The sequence below is a fragment of the Ochotona princeps genome, chromosome 16 (genome assembly GCF_030435755.1).
Source record: "Ochotona princeps isolate mOchPri1 chromosome 16, mOchPri1.hap1, whole genome shotgun sequence".
Taxonomy (NCBI): Eukaryota; Metazoa; Chordata; class Mammalia; order Lagomorpha; family Ochotonidae; genus Ochotona; species Ochotona princeps.
The window spans coordinates 55,232,247-55,259,079 of NC_080847.1; the positions used below are offsets into that span (position 1 = coordinate 55,232,247).

Consider the following 26,833-nt stretch of genomic DNA (forward strand, 5'->3'; position numbering starts at 1 on the left):
CTGGTTCACTTCCCAAATGTCTATAACAGCCGCTTGGCCCTCTATCAGGGTCTCACACGTGGGTGTCAGGGGACCCAGCACTTGGGCCATCCTCCATTGCTCTCCCAGGCACATGGGCAGGGAGCCAGGTGGGAGCAGCCGGGACTCAAACTAATCTGCTGCACCTCAATGTGGGACCCCTATTTTACTGTTCTAATGTGGCTCACAGAAAACTTGAAATTCCGCCTGAGCCCCCCTTTGTCTTTTGATTGACCATCGCTTCGCTGGCCCAGCGTATAGAAGGTATTCAGTGCTTCATTAGACCTGACTTGAGTGGGAGTTACTGGGGGCGAAGATCCCTCAGGGTGTAATGGGGCCGCTCGACCGCTAGAGTGCGGTCACGCCCCAGCCGCCCACGCCGTCCACCGTGGCCAGGCAAGCTGCCCAGGCGCCTGTCCTTTGCGGCGTGCACCTGCGAGTCTTTTCCCCGTGGCCATTTCCCGTCGGGCCGCCGGCCAGGGGCTGGTATTTGCCGCCTGGAAGGAGCTGTGAGGCCCAGGTGTGCGGCAAGAAGCAGCAGGGCGCAGAACCGGTTTTGCGTTTGGGTGGTGAGATTCTGTCCCATCCGGTCCTCGCGACCCTGCGGCCAGGTGGCTGGGGCCGCTCCCACGCCTGCCTACTGCGGTGCGCATCTCGGCGGGGGTGGGGTGGTGGCCGTGAGAGTTCAAAGGCAACCTGGGAGGCTATTCCAGGGGACAGGGAGGTGCTGGCGAGGGACAGGCAGACAGCAGGGTGGGCACGGCTGGGCGGAAGGGCTGCACTGTGCGCCTGGCAGGCGTCGTGGACGCGGTAGGCGCAAGCTGAGCGGCGTGTGTGGCGTCACCACTCTTCATCCCCTCTGTGTACCGCGAGCAGACACCTGGCCACACTGAGCACCCCGCACTCAGAAGCCCCTCCCTCGGGCCCTTCAGCCCCAGTCTCCTCCCCGCATCCAGTCTCCCCGCCCTGGCTGTTCCCACACACTGCTCTGAGCTGACCTGACCCTCCCTTCTGTGGCTCCCAGCGTCCCCAGCCTACCCATGCAAACACCTGGCCACATCCCCTCACCGCCCTCCCTTGCACACCTGCTGTCACCGTTACTGGGTGAGTGCCCAGCACCTGGGGACAGTGCCTTTCACAGCCCCTGCACCCTGGTCTGTGCAGGTTCCTCTACCTGGGACATCTTTCTCCTCTTCCCCACCAACCCCTTCACCTTCGTTCCGGGGTCACAGCCTGGCTTATGCCCTGTGACTCAGCAATTCCACCTCTAGGAATTCACCCTTCAGATAAGACTCACACCTGCACTCGGCGTGGAGCTGGGATGATCCCCAGGAAGTTGGCCAGGTTTCACGAGGGGTGCTGGTGGCACACACACGGCTCGTGCGGAACTGGTGAAATAGCATTGATCATCTGCTGCCCCTCTGAGTGGCTAACAGGTGCAAGCGTTGGTGACCGTGCTGAGCCCCCAGAGGCTCACTGAGCAGAGGCTGGCAGGCTGGCTGAGGGCCTGCCTGCGTGGGAGACCTGCTTGGGGCTCTGGTTCCCCGTCCAGTCCCAGCTCTTGTGGCATCTGACTGCATGAACCAGCAAACAGAAGGTCTCTCTTTCACTCATAATAATGATAATAATAATAATAAAATTAAAACTCAATGGGGCTGCTGGGACACTCAATGCCAGTGCTGAGGAACTCCGCCAAGAGCTGCACCCGGAATCAGGCCCTGGCACAACACCACCTCTGCAGTCTGCCTCTGGTGTGGCCTGAGGCTAAGCAGGACTCTTCAACTATTTTTTTTTTTAAGATTTTATCTTATTGGAGTCAGACATACAGAAAGGAGGAAAGACAGAGAGGAAGATCTTCCTTCCGTTGATTCACTCCCCAAGCGGCTGCAGCAGCTGGAGTTGAGCTGATACAGAGCCAGGAGCCCGGAGCCTGTTCCATGCAGGTGCAGGGTCCCGAGGCTTTGGGCCGTCCTCCACTGCTTACCCAGGCCACAAGCAGGGAGCTGGATGGGAAGTGGAGCAGCTGGGACATGAACTGGCACCTATACGGGATCCCAGCACTTGCAAGGTGAGGATTTAGCCAGTAAGCCATTGTGCCAGGCCCTAGCCTGTGCTTTCCCGGGTGCATTAGCAGGGGGCTGGGTTGGAAATAGAGCAGCCAGGACTGGAACTGGCACCCATAGAAGATGCCGGTGCTGCAGCTGGTGGCTTTACTTGGCAATCCACAACACCAGCCTCCCCCAAAGTAAATTTTAACTCCTCGTTTTCCCATGAGTTTTGTTGGGTCAGCGCCACAGTGGTGCCCAGCGGGCAGCACACACTGGATGCAGCGGAAAGATTCCTGGCTTCCCAGGAGGACCACACCTCAGGCTCCTCCCTGTTAATCGCTGTACTTAGAAACCAGGAAATGAGCCGCAGAAAAACAATTTAAATTCCTCTGCGATGCCCGAGGGCCTTGACCTCTCAGTTACGGAGCTGTTCACTCCCAGGGCATAACAGCTTCCAGCCCATGGGCACAGAGCCTGTCCCCGGCGCCCAGCTGAAGGGAGCGGTCACTCCCTGCCCCGGCTCTGCTCTGGGTTACAGAGGAAACTGGTCTTCTCCCAGGAGGATTGCCCTCCCAGCCCGTTCCTCACCACGTGACCCTCGGGAACTGAAAAGCTGGTGACTAAAGGAACTGGTACTCACTTGGCCAATGAAGATTTGCAAATTGAGCCCCGAGTATCATTCTATAAAGCAAGATTTTTTTTTTAATATATAGGGTATTTCCACCAAAAAGTATTTTCAGAGGCGGCTCATAAGGGCAGGGTGGACATGGTAACTGCGTTAGTTTGTTAGAGGGGCTCTGGCTTGGAGACACTGGGGCAGGTGCTGATGTGAGGGGGTTTTCTCATCTATTGGGCCCTTGGCATGTGCACCTGCTGCACCCTTCCAATTGCTGACCTCATGAGAACTTTGTGCTTAGCTGCTCCATTACCTTTCACGTCCTCTGTGGCACATCAGGTCAGATGAGGCCATCTTAGAGTCAAGGCACGCCTCAAACCCCATACACTGCTGGGAAGACACACGAAGACCAGGGTTGGGTCCCTGTGCACATGGAGGCAGAACTGTTGGACCGGAGCAGCCACAAGCCCAGAAGAGTCCGGAATTGCTGGCAGACAGCCTGCGGGTGAAGGATTGAGGGATAGTACGCATGCTGGCCCTGCCGACGGCCCAGTCCTAAGTGCAGACTGTCTCCTCAGTCATAGTGAGACAATACAGATCTGTTTGTCTTTTTCGCTTTTTGAAAAACTTATTTATTTTTATTTGAAAGTCAGATATGAAGAGGAGAGATAGAGAGGAAGATCTTCTGTTCGATGATTCCCACCCCAAGTGGCCTCAAGGACTGGAGCTGAGCTGATCCGAAGCCAAGAGCCCGGAGCATCTTCCGGGTCTCCCACGCAGGGGCAGGGTCCCAAGACTTTGGACCATCCTCGACTGCTGTCCCACAAGCAGGGAGCTGGATCGCAAGCAGGTCTGCTGGGACACGAACCAGCACCCATATGGGGTCCCGGTGCGTACGAGGTGAGGGAGGACCTTAGGTGCTAGGCTAACACACTGGGTCCTGAAAAAAAATTTTTAAGATGTATTTTTTGAAATGTAGTTACAGAGAGAAAGAGCAAGAGCCATCTTCCATTCAATGGTTCACTCCCCAAATGACTGTTTCAGTCAGGCCGAAGCCGGGAACCTAGAGCTCTGAGTCTCCCACGTGGGTGGCAGGGGTCCAGGCACTTGGTCACCTCTGCTACCTTTCCAGGTGCATCAGCAGGGAGCTACACAGCAAGGGGAGAAACTGGGGCTTGAACTGGGCACTCATGCAGTATTCTAGTGTCATAGGCAGCAGTTTAATCCACTATGCCCCAACGCTGACCCCTGATTTCTGTTTTCCTAAACTGGCCTGTTTGCAATGCCTTTCCTGGCAGCCCAGGACCACACTGCAGGGTGTGCCACTTGTCTGACGTATTGATCTCGTTGTTTTGTCCTCCTCTCTCCTGTGGGAGATAACAATGCATGTGGGCCGGGAAGTCTGTGGTATTCCAAGCTGTGTGCCTGGGGACTAGACAGGGCTTGTTCCTGTGGATGCTCAACAGATGTTTATTCAATTAGTTCATTGAAATTCCAAAAGCAGAACGTGAGCACATTTTCTGTACCACTGCACTAAGTGAGCAGAGTGAGTGTCCAAGACAAGGAGGCTCTCTTGATCAGCTCACATCCCAACAGGATGATTACAAAATATAGACAAAAATACCTAGATCATTCTGTGTGTTCCTCCCATCTGGGGGAGGAAAGTCCACCAAGAGCTTAGTTTGGGTTGAGAAATTAAGGAGCCCTTTAAGGAGGAATTAGAATTTGAGTTGAGCCCTGGCAGCTGATATACTGGGTTGAGTTGTGGTGCCTTAAGAGATGCTGCAGGGCCACCAGCACCTGTACCTCTGGGGTCTCTGCACTGATCAGAAGATTATGGTGTAGACCCCCCACCCAACATGAACTTGTGCCCTTTTAAGAAGGGGAAACCGATTTTTGGCCCAGTGCGGTGGCCTAGCTGCTTAAGTCCTTGCCTTGAATGCACCAAGATCCCATATGGGTGCCAATTCTAATCCCAGCGGCCCCGCTTCCCATCCAGCTCCCTGCCTGTGGCCTGGGAAAGCAGTCGAGGACGGCCCAGTTCCTTGGGACCCTGCACCCGTGTGGGAGATCTGGACGAAGTTCCTGGCTCCTGCCTTGGGATCAGCGCAACTCTGGCTGTTGCGGCCACTTGGGGAGTGAATCATCGGACGGAAGATCTTGCTCTCCGTCTCTCCTCCTCTCAGGAAGGGGAAACCTGGGCACAGACAGCTGTGTGCAGAAGGGGGAAGGCATGGTAGACACGTGGAGAGGCTTGGGCCGGGGTCTCCCTCTGGGCCCTGTAGAAGGAAGCAGCCCACACGTTGCTGGCTGTCATTAGGGTGAGTCAGTATCTGTCACTGAAGCCACCCAGCTTGTGGTATGCATTTATGGCTTTGCCACCAAGCCAATGTAAGGGCCAAAGGGCAGGGTGGGAAGGGCCACGGAAGGTGGAGGCCAGAACCCGAGCAAAGGTGAGCAGCAAGAACCCCCTGAGCTGCTCTTGGGGGGAAGATAAGGTTCAGGTTTGGGGGGTGGGAGGGCCTGTGACCATGGAGCTGACGATGCTGCCGGCCCTTGAAGGTCACTGGCCCCTGCTCAGTGACACACATGTGTCTCTGGGTGTGGCCAGATGGGCAAAAGCCTCTGCAGGGCACTGGCCACACAGAAGGCCTGAGCAACTCGGGTCTGCACAGGGAGGCTTGCTGGACTGGAGCCGAACCCGGGGAGCAGCAGTGGAGGTCTGAACAAGCTTGCCTCCCCACCGGCGAGTCGCTGGGCCTTTCCTCGGGGAAGGAAGGCCGTGTCCTCTCCTGTGTGTGACCCCAGAGGTTTCATGAGTGGTGAGATGGGCCTCACTCCTCTGCTCAAGCTGCTGTTTTACCACAAGGGGCTTGCTGGGCGTGAGTGATTAGGAATTGTTTTTTCTTTTTTCCATGACACACACACACCCATTTACTGAGCACCATGAAACTACAATCGTCCTTGGTCCAGAGGGCAGTGCCCAGTGACCAGTATTGGTGAAGACGGCCCTGAGTCAAGAGAAACTTGGATTCATTCCGGCATTGGTGAGAGGTGAAACAGCTGGAGTCCCGAGGGTTAACACTGCTGCACCCCACCCCACCACTGTGCAGCCATACCCTCCTGTAACAGTGGGTCTCCTTGCTAAACTCTGCCTGTCTGTTTTGGTCCGGCTGCTGTTGCTATGACAAAGTCCTGACACCTGCGTGTTTACAGAGGAGGAGTTTATCTGATTCCCGGGGCTGGGTGAGATGTGGTGCTGGCCTCTGCACAGTGTCTGGCAAGGGCTCCTGGCTACATTGTGATGCAGAGAGGAGCATCCAGTGAGATGGTGTGTGTCCACCCCATGCGTCTCCCTCTTCTTTCTCCTTCTTCTTCTTCTTCTTCTTTTTTTCATTTTGATTAAAAGAAGATTTGTTGATTTGCTTGAAAGGCAGTTACAGAGAGATCTTTCATTTGCTGGTTACTCCCCAAATGGCCACACCAGCCGGAGCTGAGCCAATCTGAAGCCAGGAGCTTCTTCTGGGTCTCCTATGCGAGTGCAGGGTTCCAAGGCTTGGATCATCCTCCACTGCTTTCCCAGGCCACAAGCAGGGAGCTGGATGGGAAGTGGAGCAGCCAGGACATGAACCAACACCCATAAGGGATCCTGGTGCTTGCAAGGGGGAGGATTAGCCAACTGAGCCATCACGCTGGGCCCTCAGCTCTGCTTCTGTCTCCTGCTTCCTGGTAATGCAGACCCTAGGAGGCAGTAGTGATGGCTCAAGTCACTGGGTTCCTTCCAGCAAAATGTGGGAGACCTGTATGGCGCTCCCAGCCCAGCCCAGCCCATCCTATTTCTGGCCATTTCAGGCTTCCAGGGGACATTGAACCAGCACAAAGAAGTTCTGTCCCTCTAACACACAACAGCCCCTGGGGTTAGCATTTTTTTTTGCTGGCAATCAGGATGTGACCCAGGGAGGGTGCAGACTTTCCGTGCTGGGGATGGGTGGACGCAGAGGTGGCCTGTGCTCACCTGCAGCAGTGAGAATGGAAAGAGCGGACGGCCGCCCAAGGGCGGCGCCCCGCCTGGCTCTGGAGTAGCACCTGGGTCAGGTGAGCCCTCCAGGAGCAAGCTGGGGAGTGGCAGGGAGGAGGCAGGATGAGTTGCAGCCTGACAGAGACTCACAGTGTGGGGCTCCTGCCCAGGTAGCCAAGCTGTTATGGATACAGCCTGCCATATATTGGTTAATTATATACCTGACTTATTGCTCTCCTGATCTGAGTTCCACTCAGGTGTGCAGAAAGTTCTGGAGGTCCAAGGGACAGCTGCCACCATGCCAGGCTCCGGGGAACCTGAGATAAGCCGATCCTGGGCCCAGTCCTTGGGGAGTGGGAGAGAGAGACAGGTGAGCCAGTGGGGCTGGTTTGGGGGAGGGGCGTGGGGGCGCGGGAGAAGAAGCCAGTGGAGTTGCCACAGAGGCGAGTCTGGCCAACTTCCTTAGGGAACAATCATGGAAGTCCTTCCCCAATGTGCCAAAGCCAACCCCAGCAGTCGCAGGGATGACGACTGCTCCCTATTGCTGATGCTAACAGCAGGGAAGTCGAGGCACACCCAACCCTGGCAGTCCCTGCGTAAGTTGGACCCGTGTGCTTTATCCGTGCTGGTGGCAGACACTAGTGGGACAGGAGAGGAGAGAGACTGAGCTTGGCTGGGAAAGGCGTGGTTGGGGGCTGAGAGTGTCGTGGGGGGAGTGGACGGGGCTGGAGGCACATTCTGTTCTGTCCATTATTCCAGCGTGCTCCTCTGTGAATTATCCCTTCCGCTAATCTGCCAGGCTTTTGTGTGCTTATCGGCGGTGCATACTGTGGCCACACCCTCAGGGTTGCGGGGTGCACCCGTGAGTCGGTAGTTAGCATCACCTGCATTGTTTGGCGTCAAGGTAGCATCCACCATGCTCTGCGGACCTGTGCTGTGGCTTGCGTTTGCTGTGTGTAATTGTGGGAGATTCAGGTTCATGGTATGAGGAGCATTCTTCCTGATTCCTGGGAAGGTGCGGTCACCCAGTCCCAGGGAACAGGGTGGCCCGGTCAGGAACCTCCCCACTGACAGCATGCTGGAACTGCCCACGTGATAAGTAAGGCACTGGATCCTCTCTCCTTTCCCCACTCCCCCATCCAAACCGTAAACAGTGCTGTTGTGGCCGCAGCCTGGCAACACATACCAAAGCTTTCACTGCCCTTGGGTGTGCTCCGCCTGGCCTTGCCCTGGCTGGGCAGGGGAGGGAGAGTATGGCTGCACTGTCCCCTGTGAAAGATGTCCCCCCATCCACCCATCCAAAGGGACCAGAGGGTCCACATAGTGCCTGGAGGATGAAACTCAAAGGCTAGAGGTGTACCTAGAGAGTAAGATGTCCCGTGTTCCACATCCTGGTACCTGGATTCAGTTCCCGGCTCAGGGTGCTGACACCAGCTTCCTGCTGATCAGACCCTCGTAGGCACCAGGGAGTGATGGATGGCTCCAGGACGCGGTCACTGCCCTACCCATGTGGGAGACATGGACTGTATTCTAGATTCCTAGTTTTGACCTGGTCCAACTCTGCTCATTGTTGGAATTTTATGGAATGCCTGAGTGGATGGATGCTTTCTCTCAACTGTTTATCAAACTATCTGTCCATCTGTCCATCTGTCCATCCTGCAACCTACATACATTAGCCCATCCACCTGTCATCCATCCACTCATCCATCTATGTATCTGTCATCCATTAACCCAGCCATCATCCACCCAACCTGTGTGTCTGTATATCCACCTGCACAGTCACCTCTCCCTGTTCTTTTCCATCCATCCATCTATTTATCCATCCATTCAACGGCCATCTGTTCCCTCATTCATCCTGTTATCCACTCCTCTGTCATATGCTCATCCATTCACTTTCATCCTTCCCCAACATCACTTCCTTAGAGAACCTCACCTGATACCCTTAATAAAAGACCCGCACCTCCCCTGGCCTCTCTACTGTGCGGCACAAAGAATACACAGAGCTGGTGTGAGGGCATTGGGGCACCAGGGCCTACAAGCATGCCTCGCTGCAATGGCCGTGGTTGAGCAATGCCTGCAAAGAGGTGAGGAGGCTGAATGTGCAGCTGGGGGAAGAGGACTCCAAAGAGAGAGAATGGCAGCTGCCAAGATCCTGGGACAGGGCTGAGCCTGGTGTGTTTGCAGAGCATGGATGGAGACCAGGGCATCCAGCGTGCAGTGAGGGAGGGTGGGAAGATGTGAAGTGAAGGCAGTGGTGTGCTGTGGAGCACACTAAAAATGCCACTGTAACTGTGGCCATGATGGGAGCTGGAAAGCAGCAGATGAGCATTCGAGTTTTCTAGAGAGCTGGCACTTGTCTTTACACCTTGTTGTCACTCGTGCCTAAGCCAGCGTTCTGCAAATAGTACCGCAAAAGCCCAGGCCTGTGTCTCAATAAAGACGTATTGGCACACACCTCCCCCATTCATGTACCCATGACCTTGGCGGCTTTCCCAGAGCTCCCTGGGTGTATGAATAAAGTTTTATTGGTATACACTTTCCCCCATTCATTTAGCCATGGGCTCTGGCTGCTTTCCTGGACTTTGCAGGTGTGTGAATAAAGTTTTATTGGTGCACACCTCCCCTATTTATGCAAGGGCAAAGGGGACTTTCAGAGCTGAGACCAGCCGGGAAGCTGATGGCGCTCGCTATGCAGCTTTTCACACAAGAGCTCTAGAACAACGACAGCCATGCACTAGGCACTCCATGAACATCCATGGTCGTGGAGAAGAGACTGTCACTCCTCTGTGACCCTCACAAGGCTGCCAACGTGCTCTTGTCCCTGGCCACTTCCAGTTCCAAATCACATGCAGGAAAACAACAGCCCAGTGGCTGAAAATAAACACGGAGCCACATGAGGCTTTGCCAGCCGCCAAGTGCCCTGGCAGGTGGGACTCGGCAGCCTCTCTCTCCCTGCCACACCCCAGGTATGGAAGCTGATACCATCACTCTTTTTCAAATTCTCCCCCAAACTCGTTATGCACAAAGCAGCCCATTTTTGGGTGTTCCTGGATCCTTCTCTTTGGGTCTCATCCTTTCACTTCTGTCCATCAGCTCCGCTCGGCTCTTGGCTGGATCCCCCTACCCTGCCCGTCTGGCTAGCCTGTTACTCAGATTCCACATGATCCCTGCCTTGTTTTCCCCAGCCCATTCCATCCTGGCATCCCAGCCCCCCTTCTAGCCCCCCTCTGTACGCACCACTGGGACCCCAGAAGGATTGGACCAAATCTCCAGCAGCCAACATCTCATAGCTTAGTGGGGAAGACTGCAGGTCCTGGGGCTCAGAGATGGTGCTGTGTGAGATGAATGGGAGGCTCCGAGGTGCCAGGTGTCTCCTCCAGGGACGGCTTTTGGGTCGCGGCCTCCTGGAGTGACCGACACCTATGGGGGTTTGACCCTGGCTCTGCTGCCTTTTTTTTTTTTTTAAGTCTTACTTATTTGAAAAGCAGAGTTGGAGAGAGAGAGAAAGGGAGAGATTTCCCATCTACTGGTTCACTCTCCAAATGAACACAACAGCCAGGGCTAGCCTGTGGCCATAGGTGCAGAGACCCAAGCACTTGGGCCATCTTCTGCTGCTTTCCCAGGTGCATTTGCAGGGAGCTGGATGGGAAGTGGAGCAGCCAGGACTCCAACTAGCACCCATGTGGGTCGCCAGCACAGCAGGCAACAGCTTAATTGGCTACAGCACCGAACTGGTCCAAGGTTCTATTGTTTTCTGTGAACATGCCTCAGGGTCCGGATATGTAAGACAGCTGCAATAAGGCTCACACTAGCCCTCACCTCGTGGCTAGAGTCCTTGCCTTGTGCGCACCGGGATTCCACGTGGGTGCCAGTTCTAATCCTGGCAGCCCTACTTCCCATCCAATTCCCTGCTTGTGGCCTGGGAACAAAGTCGAGGATGGCCCAAAGCCTTGGGATCTTGCACCCACTTGGGAGACCCAGAAGAGGCTCCTGGCTCCTGATTTCAGATCAGCTCAGCTCAGGCCATTACAGCCACTTGGGGAGTGAATCAGTGGATAGAGGATCTTCCTCTCTGTCGAAATTTGTATTGGAAAGTCAGATATACAGAGAGAAGGAGAGACAGAGAGGAAGATCTTCTGTCCAATGATTCACTCCCCAAGTGAACGCAATGGCCGGTTCTGCGCCGATCCGAAGCCGGGAACCTGGAACCTCTTCCGGGTCTCCCACACGGGTGCAGGGTCCCAAGGCTTTGGGCCGTCCTCAACTGCTTTCCCAGGCCACAAGCAGGGAGCTGGATGGGAAGTGGAGCTGCTGGGATTAGAACCGGCGCCCATATGGGATCCCGGGGCGTTCAAGGCGAGGACTTTAGCCACTAGGCCACGCCGCCGGGCCCAAATCTTTTTTTTAATGTTCATGCCTCATGAAGAGCTGTGGGGAGGGTTTTCACAAAAGGCTATTGCTTTGTTTGGCACAGAGTAAGTGTTCAGGAAGTATGGCAAATATCGGCAACTGTGGTGGTTCTCAGCAGGGCACACAGAATGCCCTGAGCCAGGGGAAGTGTATTATCATGAGCCTCATTCACAATGTTATCAATTACCTCTGCAGACTGAGCGGGATTTGGGCAGATTTAGAACTTGGATGAGAACGATGACATCACTAGTTGCCAGGCAGATGATGGTTGGAATGTGGGTACCAGAGTCCTGTTCCCTGTTTTAAATTCTGCTGCATTCCCTGTCCTTGCGCTCACCCACAGATTACTCCTGTCTGGTAGCCCGTGTTTTCTATCCATCAAACGGGGAAAATAAAGTACCACCGTTATGGGGTTGTTAAGAGGATGTGATGAGTTGATGCATTCCCAGGGCACAATGTCCAACACACAATCCACACTGCATGCACAGCTCTGGCTGTCCTCAGCGCCCCGTCTGTGCGCCTCACTGTGGCGTGCTTCCACGGAGAATGTGCCAGGAGCCCCAGCCCTGCCTGGGTTGAGAGCACAGACTCCCAGCTCTGGCCCCAGCTGAGGCCAGGAGCCTCTGGGTGTGTCACTAGCCTGTAATGACTTGCCAACCTTTTTTTTCTGGTCACAATAAAAGGAAGCCCTGTGTCAGCCTGGGCCACTGCTGAACTGATGCGTGGGGGGCTGGACAGTCTAACCCTTCTGCCGTCAATGTCCAGCCCCATCTCTCTCTGGTCTCTGTGTCTCCAGCTCATGGCAAGCTTTCCCCTTTCCTGCTCTCTGCTTCTTCCCCGGTTCTAAACTTGACTCTATGCATGTGGAAGTCCTTTCCTTTGTACTTTTGGTAGAACAACAAATCATCTTCATCAAGCTTCGCTTATTTAGCCTTTTCCCAGTACCAGGGCCATACTACGACTCTTGTATGCATTAATTCATTTAATTGACACAACACAAGGGCTTGTTACTATCCATCCAACAAACATGTCTTTTAAAAAATATTTTGTAGACTTATTTTTTTAAAAGATTTATTCATTTTTAAAAATTTTTTTTAAAGATTTGTTTTATTTTTATTACAAAGTCAGATATACTGAGAGGAGGAGAGATAGAGAGGAAGTGGAGCTGCCGGGATTAGAACCAGCGGCCATATGGGATCAAGGTGAGGACCTTAGCCACTAGGCTACGCTGCCGAGCCCCCTATTCATTTTTTATTACAGCCAGATATACACAGAGGAGGAGAGACAGAGAGGAAGATCTTCCGTCCGATGATTCACTCCCCAAGTGAGCCGCAACGGGCCGATGCGCGCCAATCCAAAGCCGGGAACCAGGAACCTCTTCTGGGTCTCCCACGAGGGTGCAGGATCCCAATGCATTGGGCCGTCCTCGACTGCTTTCCCAGGCCACAAGCAGGGAGCTGGATGGGAAGTGGAACTGCCGGGATTAGAACCGGCGCCCATATGGGATCCCGGGGCTTTCAAGGCGAGGACCTTAGCCGCTAGGCCTCCATGCCGGGCCTATAGACTTATTTTTATTGGAAAGTCAGATTTACAGGGAGAAGGGGAGACAGAAAGATCTTCAATCCACTGGTTCACTCCCCAAGTGGCTGCAATGGTCAGAGCTGAGCTGATCTGAAGCCAGGAACCTGGAGCAGCCAGGATTCAAACCAGCTCCCGTAGGTGCCAGTTGCCACAGATCAAGGCCAGCTCTAGAGGACTTGGACTTTTCCTGAGCGAAGTGCAAAGTTCTGAATAGAAAGGCTGAATTTGCCAGTCCTCCCAGAGTGGCTGCAAGGAAGGATTGGAGCTGGGCCCATTGGAAGGCAGGAGCTTCTCTGGGTGCAGGTGCCCAAGCAGAAATTTTAAAAAAGCCCAGCCATAGGGTCAACCCACACAGGAGCTGAATGAACAACCAGGCCTGGCTATCCCTGAGGCCTGGGAACTTGGGCAGCCTCTCCTCTTTTGGCAGAGCCTGTTTTCCCACCCGTAGGTTGGGCACATTGGGCCCCAAGCATAGGTTCTGGACTCCCACCGCTGGGGCCAGCCCCACTGCCTGCAATTATCCAGCCCACTTCCCAGCTTGGGTTGATCTCATCTGGAGTGTGATGCTTTTAATAGCACCCATTTTCCAGGGCTGGCTTGTCAGGCTCCGATGAGCTCATGAAGGTAACACGCTTGACACCCACCCAGCTCCTGGCGAACACCAGACCCTGTATGTACGAGCCATCTTTATTTCTGCTGTCACCATCCACTTCTGCGTGGCGGGTGACAGTCCTGGAGGCCACCAGCTCCGCAGTCAGCGATCAGCATAGGACAATTCTCTCTCCTGATCGTCCTGCCCTCCGGCTCCTGGCAGGGGGAACCGAGGCATTCCGGTCTCCAGCCACCACCACCACCCGGCTTCCACCCCACGCCGGCGCTCACAAAGGTCCCCATTGAAGCCCTGTGCACAAAGCAGCCCATTCACCCCGACTCCTGGGGCCTCCTGCCCCTGCCGCCCCCCGCGCACTCGTCATTGGTCGCGCCCCCTGCCAGTCAGGGCTCGGGTCCCACCCACCACCGCGCCGCCAGGCTCGGCGCTCCGGCCGGGATCTTTTCCCACGCCTGGCACCCTTCGGTAACTTCTCATTGGCTCTTCCCACCAGCCGCTCGTCATGATTGGCGGTCGCCGGCCCCCATGGGCGGAGCCGCCTCTTGCCGCAGCGGACGCCGATTGGACCCTCGTGTGCTCGTGGGGGCGGGGCTGTCTGGGTGGGACCGCCCCTCTTTCTCCTCAGGCCGAAGCCTCGGGACGGCTTCTGGAAGCCGGTGAGTCTCCCCGCCCGGGGGGCCGGCCGGGCCTGCTGAGGTGGCGGAGCGAGCCAGGCCACGGCCAGCCGAGAGGCTGGGGGCCAGACGGGGACCCGGCGCGGGCGGTGGGGGGCCAGGCGGGGACGCCGACCCGCACCTCGGGCGCGCTGCGGGGCGCGGGCGGGCCGGCCACACACGCCCACCCCGCGGCCCCCCGGGGACGCTTGGCTTCCTGCCGGGTTTCGGGGTCCTCGGTCGGGGTCCTTGTCGCCCCGCTCCGGGGTCAGGGCCGCAGAAGGGAGGACGACGAGGCTCCAGTTGGCACCTCGGAGACTTCAATACCTGAGTCATGCCCTCGCCTGCAGGCTCTGGGAGGGCACCCCGGGGGTCTCCTGCCGAGTTGGGGCAGCCCGGTGGTCGCGCAGTGGCCTAGCCCGCTACCTCGGGGGCCACGTTAGCCCCCAGGAATGGGAAGTGAGGATTCAGAGTGGGGCTCCACTCCTGCCTGCCTCTGGAGCAGCAGGAAACCCAGCGCCCTGCGAGCTTGGGGCACCAGCTCCCCGACTCAGTGCCTCGGGAATGAATGGAGAGCTTCCCTGATGGCTGAGGTGAATGTAGGAGTCAAACTCAAGAAAACCCTGCACCTGTCACCCACCCAGGGGCCCGAGCACACTGCTGTCTTGTTCTTGCGGTATCCCATTCCAGGGGTGGCAAAACAGAGACCCAGACAGGCTAAGTGAGGAAGCAGTCGCCTGGGGGGACCTTTGCTTCGCGTGGTCTTATTTGTTTCCTTGGCCACCCTTCAGCCAAGAAAAACAGCAGCGAGATTTTAATCCCCGGGGTCCTCAGGGCTCTTGGTGTGAGTGCACGTGTGGGTTCCTGACCTTTCTAAACCCCGAGGAGAAAGGAGGAGAGGAGAAAAGGAGAAGAGGAGGAGAGCAGAAGAGGAGAGGAGCAGTAGAGGAGAAGAGGAGGAGAGGAGGAGCCCCTGGCCCCACCGCCCACCTGGCCGCGGGCTCAGGCCCCGCCCCTCCCAGCCCGGCAGGTGCAGGGTGACGTCAGGGTCCGGCCCCGCCCCGCCCCGCCCCGCGCTGGACCGCCGGGTAGACTCACCTGAGGGCTCTGAAGCGCCCGGGATCCCCGTGCCCCCTCCCCGTCTCCCTGCTGCCCCGCCGGCTGGCGTCCCCAGGTAACCTCGCGGGTCCCTGGCCTGAGTTCCGGGAGGGGGGCGACACTGGCGTGAGTCTGGCGGAGATTAGGATCCCACGCGCCCTGACTCCTGGCGTTACCCGCCTGGTGTCTCAGGCCTGAGGAAGACGCCGGAGCTGAGACTCCTGGGTTAGGAGAGAAGAAAAGGACAGTCCCAGGCAGAGTGTTTGGGCTCCTGGGTGTGAGGGAGGAGGGCTGGGCTGGACCCCTGGGTGTGAAGGGAGTAGGGGATGGGTTGGACCCCTGGGTGTGAGGGAGGATGGGATGGGCTGGGCCCCTGGGTGTGAGGGAGGAGGGCTGGAGCCCTGGGTGTGAGGGAGGAGGGCTGGGCTGGACCCCTGGGTGTGAGGGAGGAGGGACTGGACCCCCGGGTGTGAGGGAGGAGGGGCTGGACCCCTGGGTGTGAGGGAGGAGGGGCTGGACCCCTGGGTATGAGGGAGGAGGGTCTGGACCCCTGGGTGTGAGGGAGGAGGGGCTGGATCCCAGGTCTGAGGGAGGAGTGCCTGCCTCTGTACTGTGGCACCAGGTTGAGGTCAGAGGTCTGGATGCCAAGGTGGGGGCCACCCTGGCTTCAGGGGTGGCTCCCTGGCTGCTTTTCCTTTTCCAGCCCAGCAGTGGCCGCCCCGCCCAGGGCAGGTGCTTTCAGCTGCCCAGGCGACAGTAATGAGCCCTGGCAGCGCTTTCCTGCTGGCTGAGGCAAGGTGGGGCTGCTGCAGGAGCTCAGCCTGGAAGCCAGGGGATGGGCAGCACAAAGTCACCCATTCTAGTCTGCGGCGAGTCCTGGGAACCCAGCCGCTTCACCTGTAGACCCTCCATGGCGAGGTACAGGGTCCCCACTTACGTCCCACAGGAGGAAGGTCTGGTACTCCAACTCATGTGCCCTGGCAGATGAAGGACCTAGGGGACACGACCTCCTGAGCCTGCTGGGGACAGAGAAGGCTGGGGGCCTGAGCTCCTGGCTCTGTAGAGAGGAGGCTCCCGGCTGAGTGATTGCAACAGGTCCCCGACACTTCCTGGTCAAAGGCCACCAGGCTGGAGAGGAAGTGGGGCGGGAGTGGGGGGTAAAGTCCTGTGGATGGAGCTTGGCTCTGGGTGGGTCTGGGCTGGGGCCTGTGGAATAGATGCTGGCTTCCCACAGAGGCCGGGGACCAGCGTTTGCTATCTCACTGCTGGGGCTCAGGGTATGAGGAGAGGGGCTGGGAGGGTAAGTTTCCTCAGGGGAGAGGGGTGTCTTGGGACCAGGGCCCAGATGGCTTGGGAGCTGGCTGTCTAGAAAGGGTTCTCCCCAGGGCTGAGGGGGGCGAGCAGAGGTGGAGGCGCTGGGGCGAGGAGGTCGTAGTGTCTGGAGTCATGACACAGGCACTGAAGCAGCCCAAACTGTCCAGGAGGGCATTGTCTTGACCCTGCCTGGGCACTGCCTCCCATGTCCCGCCCCACCTCTGCCCATGCCCCCTGGAAGGCAGGGTGGGGCCAGACAGTGCTGGCACCTGCAAGGCCCCCGTTGCCTCTGTGACGGCAACAGCCACAGCTATTTTTGATTGTCTGGGACGAGGGCAGGCTGCGCCCACAAGCCAGGGCCTCTCAGCCCATGCATCAGAGGGTAGGCCTGGAAAGGTCTCTGCTGAATGCAGGAGAGCCAAACTGGGGCAGGGAGGAAGAGGTGTAGGGGTAGGCAGGCAGTGAGTGCCTAGACTGTCCTGTAGGTATGGGGCAGGTATGACCAGAGGTGGTTGGGGCACCTGAGGAACAAATCCGATGACCTTCTTTCTGGACCCACATCTCAGACACAGGCACTAAATAGCATCTGTGGTGCCCGATTTTATCTTGCCTCAACGCCCTCTGCCTCTGGATCACGCAGCCCCAGCCACTCTAGCTGCCCAGCCCTGTCCTGCCTCAGGGCTTTTGCACCAGCCATCTGGAACAGTTCTGCCCCTCCCCCCGCCTGCTCCCTTCACACGCCCAGGCCGTCCTCACTCCTGACACCCCCACCCTGGCCCTGCCACACTGTAATTCGCTCATGTATCTCTCTGTCCCAGAGTGCCTCTGTGCCGTAGAAAGAGGGGCAAGCATATCACCTCAGATTCTCACAGTAGCCACATGAAATAGGGCAGAACACAAAGGAGCAGCTGGCATGGATGCTAATGATATTTTATTTAACCCAGCGTATCTGAAGTGTGGCTATCTCAACATGCCAGAAAATCCTAAAAACCTCAATGGGCCATCTTTCTGTTTAAAGTCTGGTGTGTTGCTGACTCCGCAGCCTCGTCATGTTCATGCACTCCTTTGCAAGTGTGCAGTTGCCAAGTGGATCTATTAAAAAGAAAAGATTTATGTATTTTTATTTGCAAGGCAGAGTTAGCAATTGAGAGCAGATGAATTTTCCGTGTGCTGCTCACTATCCAGGTGACTTCAGTGGCAGGGGCTGCACGGATGGAAGCCAGGAGCGTGGGGCTCCAGCCAGGCCTCCATAGGGTGACAGGGCCCGAGCCCTTGAGCCATTGTCCTAGGTGTGTTGGCAGAGAGCTAGATCAGAAGTACAACACCGGCCCCAGTCAAATGGGTCTATTTGAACTTAAGTCTACTTGCTCAACTGTACTTGCCACATTTCAAGTGCCCAGTGGCAGGTGTCTTGCCATGGCATTAGCCTTGGTCAGCCTGGGACTGCAATGTGAATGGCTTCCCGAGGAAGGGAACCTCGCTGGCTCATTTGTTACTGTATTGCCCACGTTTGCTTGTTAACGACTTATTGAACAATTTCAAGGAGTGGAACTAAGATCTGTGTAGCCATTTGGCAGAAGGGCCAACTGAGACCTGGTGGAGGAAAACAAGAGAAGACTCCCTGGGGACAGGGTCTGGGGTATGCATGGGCTCACCAGGGATGAATCTCACCTGACATCCACCTGTTTCTCTGTCCCCAGCAGAGCATGGCGACAGTGACATTGTCGGTGCCTGGGAGGAAGACAGCCTCTAGGCCCGGACCAGTGCCCGAGGCAGCCCAGCCATACCTGTTTGCACCCAACACACCGGGTGTAGGTGGCGGCCCCGGAGGCTCTGGCGCCTCCCCGCAAGTAGAGTGGACGGCCAGGCGCCTGGTGTGGGTGCCCTCGGAGCTGCATGGGTTTGAGGCCGCGGCACTGCGGGATGAGGGTGAGGAGGAGGCTGAGGTGGAGCTGGCGGAGAGTGGCCGGCGTCTGCGGCTGCCGCGGGACCAGATCCAGCGCATGAACCCGCCAAAGTTCAGCAAGGCGGAGGACATGGCCGAGCTGACTTGCCTGAACGAGGCCTCGGTGCTGCACAACCTCCGTGAGCGCTACTACTCGGGCCTCATCTATGTGAGTAGCCTTGGGTCTTTCGGTGGGGAGGTGCGGGGTAGGGGGCAGTGGGCTCTCCCAAACCCGCAGGACACTCCTGTGGTGGCCAGGTTAGAAATTTTCTGGTGGAACCTGGCAGGGTAGCCTAATGGCTAAAGTCCTCGCCTTGCATGTGCTGGGAGACCATATGGGCACTGGTTTGTGTCCCGGCTTCTGATCTAACCCCCTGCTTGTAGCCTGGGAAAGCAGTCGAGGACGGCCCGAAGCCTTGGGACCCTGCACCCGCATGGGAGACCCAGTAGAGGCTCCTGGCTTCTGATCTCAGTTGCAGCCACTTGGGGAGTGAATCAGTGGACGGAAGATCTTCCTCCTCTTTCTTCCTTTCTGTATGTCTGACTTTCCAATAAATATAAATAAATTTAAAAAAAAAGTATCCAATGACCAGGTCAGCCTCAGACCCCAGTGGGGACACGGTCATGTGTGCAAAAGTATCTGTGGCAAGTGTTGTTTTATGATGCCATGTTGTATTTATTATTTAAAAGATTAATTTACTTGCATTGGAAGGGAAAAAGAAAGAGAAAGATCATCCATCTGCTTGTTCACTCCCCAAATGGCCACAACAGCCAGAGCTGAGCCCAAAACTCTTCTAAAACCAGGAGCCAGAAGCCTCTTCCAGGTCTGCCATGCTGGTGCAGAATCCAAGGACTTCGGCCGTCCTCTGTTACCTGCTCAGGTCGTAAGCAAGTTGCTGGATGGGAAGTGGAACCGCTGGGACATGAACTGGTGCCTGTATGGGATGGTGGCACTTGCAGGTGGAGGATGAACCAGTTGAGCCATTGGCCTCTAAATGACAATTTCCAAACTGTAGCTTCTGTTCTTTCTGTTTTACATGGCAGACCGTTTAGGCCATCAGCGCCAATAACCATCAAAAGGAACATTTATTGAACATGGACTAAGTACTCCTTTAAGCCTCCTATAATATGTTGTCTCCCCCTTAAAAAGTGTTACACTTAGAAAGCGCTTGGTCCCGATTCAACAGATAAATAAACTGAGGCAGTTTACTGTGCCCTTGTTGGGATGCCTGTAGCAGGAAGGCGCTCGGGCCCTTGACCGGGGCCGCCGTTGGACCTGGCAGACCGGGGAGTCTCTGTGCAAGTTCAGGATGGGACTGGTGAGAGTGAGGTTGGCTCTGTTGGTCTCTAGAGGCATGTGCTATGCTGTGTGCCCCATTCTCTGTTGTTTTCAGGGTACACATGGGGTGTGGGAGGGCAGTGATGTGTCCCCCTGACTTCCTGTTGGAACTGTCTCGGGGGTTCCTAAGAGCACCGAGGACCTCTGATGTCAAGCCATCTTGTGTGACGTGGCCACCCAGCTGGTTGGAGGACCCTAGTGGCCAACCGACAGCTGGTTAATTCTGTTAAAGGTGACAGCCAACAGGGTTAGAGAGAGCGACAGGAATGTCAACAGGAGTTGTGAAAATACGACACTAATGGAAGGCCGGCCTGCAAATATTGATGGAACACTTACCCAGCACTGCCCTGAGTGCTGCCCAGGAGTTGGCCCGCTGCCTTGGAGGACAGGGCATGACCCTGGAGCTCTCCTGGAATGTTCAGTATCCTGGGCTCAGTTCTTAGAGCCTGTGATGGACTCAGGCTGGGAGTGGAAGCCAGGCAGCCAGCCCAGAGCACAGCCCCAAGCCCCAGCTCCGGTGACTGGGGTCTCACAGAGCCCAGGTCAGCAAGTTCAACTCCATATGGAAAACTGGGCCCTGGGAGGCAGAGGTAGAATCTGAACCAGGCCTGCGTGGCCTTGGGGTGGGGGGAGGTGCCTTCTCTCAGCTGCACCAGCTTCTTAGATTCCTCATAAAGGGCAGGGCCTGACCCTCTTCCCCCACAACCTAAGACCCCTGGAGGCCGTCCACACCCACAACATTGAGGCATTCTTTGTCTTTGCTAAATACCCTGAGCCCTCACGGCTGCCTTGTGAAGCATATGTACATGGGGCGTGGAGAACGCTGGGCCCCCGTGGTGGGTCTTGGATCCAAAACCCAGAGCTGGGCGTTGGCTCAGCTGCGATTTGAACCCAGTTTGGTCTGGCTCCAGACTCAGTTCCTTACCACTGCACTGGAGGATGATTCAGAACATTCAGAGGAAAACGTAGTGGGGGCTGGGCTGAGGTGGTGACTGGAAAGGAGAACTGGGGTCCCAAAGATGACAGTGAGATAGAAGATTTTGGAAGCCCAAAGAGAACACGACTTGGAGCTTACTGGTGATTGTCAGGAGATAGTGGGTGCCTGTTTCTCTAGGGTGCAGCGACAGGTGGTGCACCTCTTTCCCACGGTGCACAGCTCCTGGCCACCCTGTGCGAAGGGCCAGAGCAGCTAGGACATGTGGGTCCCTCCTGTCTGTCTGAGGGACTGCGCTGGGGGTGTTTGTTGACTGACTGAGGTGTGTTTCCACCAGAGGCTGCCGAGGTCCCTGTGCCCTTGTTGGGGCACTTGTAGCAGGAAGGCACTGCAGCAGCCCTGGAGGACCCTGTGACAGCATCGTCCACAGAACCCTCCCGGGAGGCAGGGGTTAACCTGTCCTCCCCCCAGTTTTTCAGAGCAGGAAACTGGAGCTCACAAGAGGCCCTTCCTTTTTGCCAGGCTCTGCACAGCCAGGGAAGGCCACATCTGAATCCCAGCCTGGGGTGGCGTGGCAGCGTGGCTGAGAAGTGGGAGCCAGGTGGGACGTAACCTGAGTCGCCAGGCCTTATTTGGAGTGCGTGGCTGCGCAGGGCCCCCACCTTGGCCTGGCTGGGTTTTTATTCATTATCTCCCTTAATCCCTGCGGCCTTTGTAATGAGGCAGGGAGTGTCTCCTCTGCTTTCTCCAGGAGGAAACCCAAGAGGTGGGGCGGCCCTGTCTGCACAGCCCCGAGGGCGGGGGATGCGTCCCTGGCCCACCCTGGCTGCTCCCGACCCTTGCTGGTGGCACTGGTGGCCACTCATGGTCAGCTCAGGTGTCACCCAGGGAGCAAGGCATGGCTGGCCGGGGCGAGGGTAGGGTGCTGGCATGGGGAGGTGGCATAGGGAGTGGGGTCCTCCGCCAGCCAGAAGTGGGGGCCGGGGCGCCAGCAGCCATGAGATACCCTCCCGGGGAATGTAGTCCAGCCGCCGCACCCTCTGAGAGCTCTGGGCAGGCACCCAGCAAACCGGTTGTTCGGCTCCAGGCTGGCCACCCACCACCCTCCCCTCCATTACAAGTGTGGCACCTGGAGCCGGCGGTGACCACGCCCTGCATCCCACAGTCCAGGCTCTCAGGAGCTCCCACCAGCCTTACTCCTCACCAGCTTGTGAACAGCTGCCTGTGGACTAGGCAAGCTGGTGACTCGCTGGTCAAGGAGCTAAATATTTAACTAGGTGAGCCACCAAGCAGCTGACTCCAGCTGGCTCAGGTGCCTGCACAGCTGGCGAGCCCCGGGGCTGGGCTAACTCAGCGGCCAGCTGGCTCTCCCTGTCTGCCAAGCAACCTCTCGTCCACCTGCCATCCTGGGAGCCAGACCAGTTGTTAAGCTGCTGTGGAGTCCTGACTGTGGCCCCAGGAGGATGTGGCTGGAACTCAGGTGCAGGAGATGTCTGTGAACTTGGATGACAGACTCTTATCTCCCCACACCTTGAGTCGGAGGTTGAGCATCTCTTGTAGTGCAGCGCCCCTAAGCACACAGATATCACAGGACGGGTCCAACCACGCACTGGTCCTTCCACATCCCAGTAGCGGCAGGTGCCCTGGGCATCCTTCCGGAGGTGTCCCAGAAGGCACCCTTTCAGAACCTTGTCATTGCTGTCCTTCCTTCTGGTCCCTCCCCACATCAGTGTGCCCAGAGCTCCATAGTGGCCTGTCCTGTGCAGGGACTGTTTTCCCCTGCACTCCAGAGCATGCCTCAAGGGATGACCCTGCACGTGGTCACTTCACTCCAGGCAGCCCGGCATGGCTGACGGCAAAGCCCTCGTGTTCTCACGGTCTCGGTCTCTGTCCCCCCAGCGCCTTTTGTGTGATTTGGAAAGGGTCATTCCCTTCAGCAGCCTGCAAGTGTGCATCACCTGTGCCCAGCACTGTGCCACACACTCTCAGGCAGCGCACGGCCTGCCCAGCTGCGCCCGGGGATGCAGGCTCGCCCCTGACGTCCTCTCCCCTCTCGCCCATTGTAGACGTACTCCGGTCTTTTCTGTGTGGTCATCAACCCGTACAAGCAGCTCCCCATCTACACGGAGGCCATCGTGGAGATGTATCGGGGCAAGAAGCGCCACGAGGTGCCACCCCACGTGTACGCTGTGACCGAGGGGGCCTATCGAAGCATGCTGCAGGGTGAGTGCTGGCCTGGGGCTGGACTGGATGCTCCCTGGGGTAGTGGAGGGGGCTTCAGGTCAGGTGACAAAGGGACGAGCTCTGAGCACCCAAGCCCCCGAGTCTCTGCTCACCCTTCACTGTGACTTCTAAAGGAATTTCCCCAGGGGCAGGGAAGCCTGCAGCTCCCGCTCATCCGGTCCACCTTGCGGGCATGTAGACACGCTCTGCGTCATCACGGCACCTTAAGGCAGATGGCAGCTGTGGACAGCTGCCCAGGTCGTGCACTGGACCAGGGCTGTGTGATCTGAGACAACGTGAGAGTGAGGCACAGGATGACCAAGTCAGGTGACTGCCGCACGCGCCACACGTTCTGCCCCCGCTGTGGGGTCAGGATGCACTTCATGTGCATTTCTGACTGTCTCTGTTTCCATCGTATGACAGGTCACAGAAGACAGCAGTTTGTTTATTCTGGATGTAGTGTGCTGTGTGCTACTCCCACGTCATGCCTTTACGCAGTCAGAGGGAGCTGGGCATCTGGCTACGTAAAGTTACTTATTGTGTGAATGTTTCCATGACAACTCTGAGCTACTGCCCTTTGTCCGTCCTTGCAGTAGTGCAGGAATGTCGTGCTATCTACGGGTCCTGTGAGCTGCTCTTTGGTCTTTAACAGTGAACTGCTCAGTCTCCATGCACTGAGGAGTCCCTGGCTATCCTTCCAGTGCCCATTTCCAGTCTAACGCCACTGTGTCCTGTGACACTGGCAAAGGCGAGGAGGCTGCTCTGCTCGGGTGAACTCGGCTGTGGGCTTGAGAAGGGAGAACGGGCACTGTGTGGAGCCGCCGCGTGTGTGCTGCTGAGCCCACTCTGTCCCTACCAGCCCTGCCGCTCCACCTGTCCGCTCCTCACAGAGGGCCCTCGAGCCGCAGCCCGTTCCTGGCTCCTGGTGCGGTTGCCTCAAGGCTCGCTCATTCCTCGCTACTTTCCTGGTGTCTGATTTCCAAGTTAGAGCAACCAGGTGGTCGCCCACAGTCACACTGGTGGGTGTGGGGCGGAGGTGGAACTGGGACCCAGGGCCTGGCATGACCTCCGTGCACTGTGTCTGTCCCTCGCGGAGAGCGTGCTGAGGCATGCTGGGTGGCCCTCAGAGTGCTGACCACTGGCTCACTGTTTTCAGCCCCACTTTCCAGGTGTGGAAACAGTCAGAGCCACTCAGGGACCTGGTCAAGGCCACACAGCAGAGAGAGAGGGCGAGCCGGTGGGATCTTAAGATCTGGAAATGGCAGGCATCAACCCCCTGTCCCTTGCCCCTCAGGACAGTTTTGAACAGGGAGTGGCCAGCATAACGGGCAGAGGGCCCCCCCACGCACCCTCCCCAGTGACATACGTCCCTCTCTGTCCCCTACAGATCGTGAGGACCAGTCCATTCTCTGCACGTGAGTAATCGTGGAGGTCTTCCTGCAGGAGGTGGGTCTGGGAGAGGCTCTTCTGGACTGGGCAGGCCATTCCTGGCCATGCCACCCACCCTCTCGGCATCGTGTCATTCCCCCCGCAGTGGGGAGTCTGGAGCCGGGAAGACGGAGAACACCAAGAAGGTCATCCAGTACCTGGCCCACGTGGCTTCGTCCCCGAAGGGCAGGAAGGAGCCCGGGGTCCCGGTACGAGAGCAGTCTCGGGGTGCCCCGGCCCTGTGCCCAGCAGCGTCCCAGCCCTGTGTGTCCCTCCACAGCTGTGTGCTGCATTCACAGAACGCCACGGTTGGGTTGGGGCCTGCTCTCAGCTTGCTACCCCACATGGCACCTGTTGGGGCAGAGGCAGGACAGATCCAAAGTCCCGGGCCCCCTTAACCCCAGAACGGAACCTGGCACTTAGTAGGCGCTTGGTTCTCTCAGCACCTACTCTGTGCCTCTGCTGCTTGTCTGAGTGGCTGCTGTGTGGTGCCCCTTGCTTCCCTGGGCTGAGCCCTGTGGCACAGTGGGTGCTGTTATCACCACTGTTGGCCATAGCCCTAGGTAGGGGGCAAGAGAGATTCAAGGCCAGGCAGCCAGTCCCCTGAGGCCACCTCTCCCCACACCTGGTTTCCCCTCCCCAGCCCCTCTGCTCCCCCCCTTCCTGACCCGAGGCTGCCGGTTCACCACCATGTCTGTCCATGTTGCATGTCCCGTGTCCTTGGCTGTGTCTCGTGTCCTGTGACCTCCTCAGGCCTCCACCAGCACCGTGTCCTATGTGAGTAACAGGAATCTCCTCCAATCTGGCTGCCCCACCTCGTACCACTCTGGTCACCTTGGCTGTGGCTTTCCCTGGTAGACACGACCCAAGGCACCAGTGGTCAAACCTTCCAGGGCCCATGCTGCCCTCTGGGGTACCCCCACTGTGTACACACAGGCCATGTCCCCAACCAGTGCAGGCCTACTGTGTGTGTGTGCAATCAGAGCCCCTGCGCCAGTCACAGCAGCCCTACTGTGTGCACACAGCTGGGCCATGGACAGCCACAGCAACACCCCAGGGACTAGAGCGTGGCCGATGGGCTGGGTATGTCCAGGCAGGGTCCCTGCGCAATCTCAGCACGTGGAAAGTTGGCAGGAGAGCTAGGGAGACAAACTCAAATGCTAGTTCTACTTGGTTCTTCATCAGGATGTGTTTTCTGTTGACTTTGGAAGACTGCGTTTGCCTAGATTTCACATTTTTAAAAGACTTACTTATTTGAAAGCTGGAGTTGCGGAGGGAAAGGGAGCCATTGGGACCTAACCCCATGCCCAGGGGTCAACATTGGAGGTGGTGGCTTTATTCGCTATGCCACAACACTGACCCCTAAGCTTGCCTTTCATTTTGTTGTTGTTGTTGTTTTTTAAGCTTGCCTTTCAAATCCGTTTTTCACAAACCTTTGGCAGTGTCTGCAGGTGTGCCACGTCCACCACTTCCCTCAGCAAAGCCACCAGCCTGGCTGGGCCATGCAGACTGGCATTTGCCGAATGCCTGCCTCATGCCTAACTGACCCTTGGGCTGAAGGGAAGTTGAGTGACGTGTCCACCCCAGGGGCCAGCTCCGTGTCTTGGCCACCTACCATGTCCCTGCGTGTGGAGCATCTTACATGCGGTGAACTCGTTTCCTCGGCAGCCGGTGGCAGCCAAGGTCAGGGGGCACCTCCAACCTCTCCAAAGCCCCCCCGTGCACACACAGGGCTGCCCCAGCCCCACCTGTGCTACTCCCTGAGTTTTTCTTTTTTTAAGATTTATTTATTTTCATTACAAAGTCAGATATACAGAGAGGAGGAGAGACAGAGAGGAAGATCTTCCGTCCGATGATTCACTCCCCAAGTGAGCCGTAACAGCCGGTGCTGTGCCGATCCGAATGTCAGGAACCAGGAACCTCTTCCGGGTCTCCCACACGGTGCAGGATCCCAAAGCTTTGGGTCATCCTCGACTGCTTTCCCAGGCCACAAGCAGGGAGCTGGATGGGAAGTGGAGCTGACAGGATTAGAACCTGCGCCCATATGGGATCTTGGTGCGTTCAAGGCGAGGACTTTAGCCACTAGGCCACAGCGCTGGGCCCGCCCTGAGCTGTTTTTAACACTGGCCCCCTGGAGCAGTTGTCCTGTGGCTCGTCTGTGTTTGGTTTGGTTTTCGTTCAATAACCTTTCCCGGAGACCCATCTCCTGGTGGGCTGGGCCCTCTGCTCCTTCCGGGGCCCCTCTGATGACGTCTCGGTGCCCACAGGGGGAGCTGGAGCGGCAGCTGTTGCAGGCCAACCCCATCCTGGAAGCCTTCGGCAACGCCAAGACAGTTAAGAATGACAATTCCTCCCGATTTGTGAGTACCGGGCTGGGGAGGAGTCTGCGTGCGGGAGGCGGGGCCTGATCACGGGGGCGGAGCCTGACCACGGGGCGGGGCCTGATTATGGGGTGGGGTTTGGATGTGAGGGCGGGACTTAGCTATGCGGCAGGTGGGGCCTGGGAGGGTTTGCAGGAGTGGGGCCTGAACGTGGGGCCTGGAAGTTGGGGTGCCTGGAAGTTCTGGGTCTGAGGGAGGAGATAGGGGTCCTGAGATA

The 26,833-nt window shown here is 57.2% G+C and overlaps 1 protein-coding gene across 7 annotated transcripts in view; it reads left to right on the forward strand.

Annotated features, from left to right (window-relative positions):
* Nucleotides 1–6,934: 6,934 nt before the first annotated feature.
* Nucleotides 6,935–26,833, forward strand: part of MYH14 (myosin heavy chain 14) — a 66,081-nt gene continuing 46,182 nt past the window's right edge. The window contains exons 1-7 of one of the 7 annotated variants that reach the window (XM_058674301.1): nucleotides 6,935–7,070; nucleotides 18,070–18,480; nucleotides 22,651–22,807; nucleotides 24,195–24,222; nucleotides 24,342–24,444; nucleotides 24,989–25,012; nucleotides 26,503–26,595. In XM_058674301.1, the coding sequence (XP_058530284.1) occupies nucleotides 6,999–7,070; nucleotides 18,070–18,480; nucleotides 22,651–22,807; nucleotides 24,195–24,222; nucleotides 24,342–24,444; nucleotides 24,989–25,012; nucleotides 26,503–26,595 (888 nt within the window). In that variant the 5' untranslated portion in view covers nucleotides 6,935–6,998. Of the gene's footprint in view, nucleotides 7,071–13,906; nucleotides 13,958–14,998; nucleotides 15,129–18,066; nucleotides 18,481–22,650; nucleotides 22,808–24,194; nucleotides 24,223–24,341; nucleotides 24,445–24,988; nucleotides 25,013–26,502; nucleotides 26,596–26,833 lie in introns of those variants that run through there. The other 6 variants (XM_058674300.1, XM_004596957.2, XM_058674303.1 and 3 more) reach the window with 6 other exon arrangements.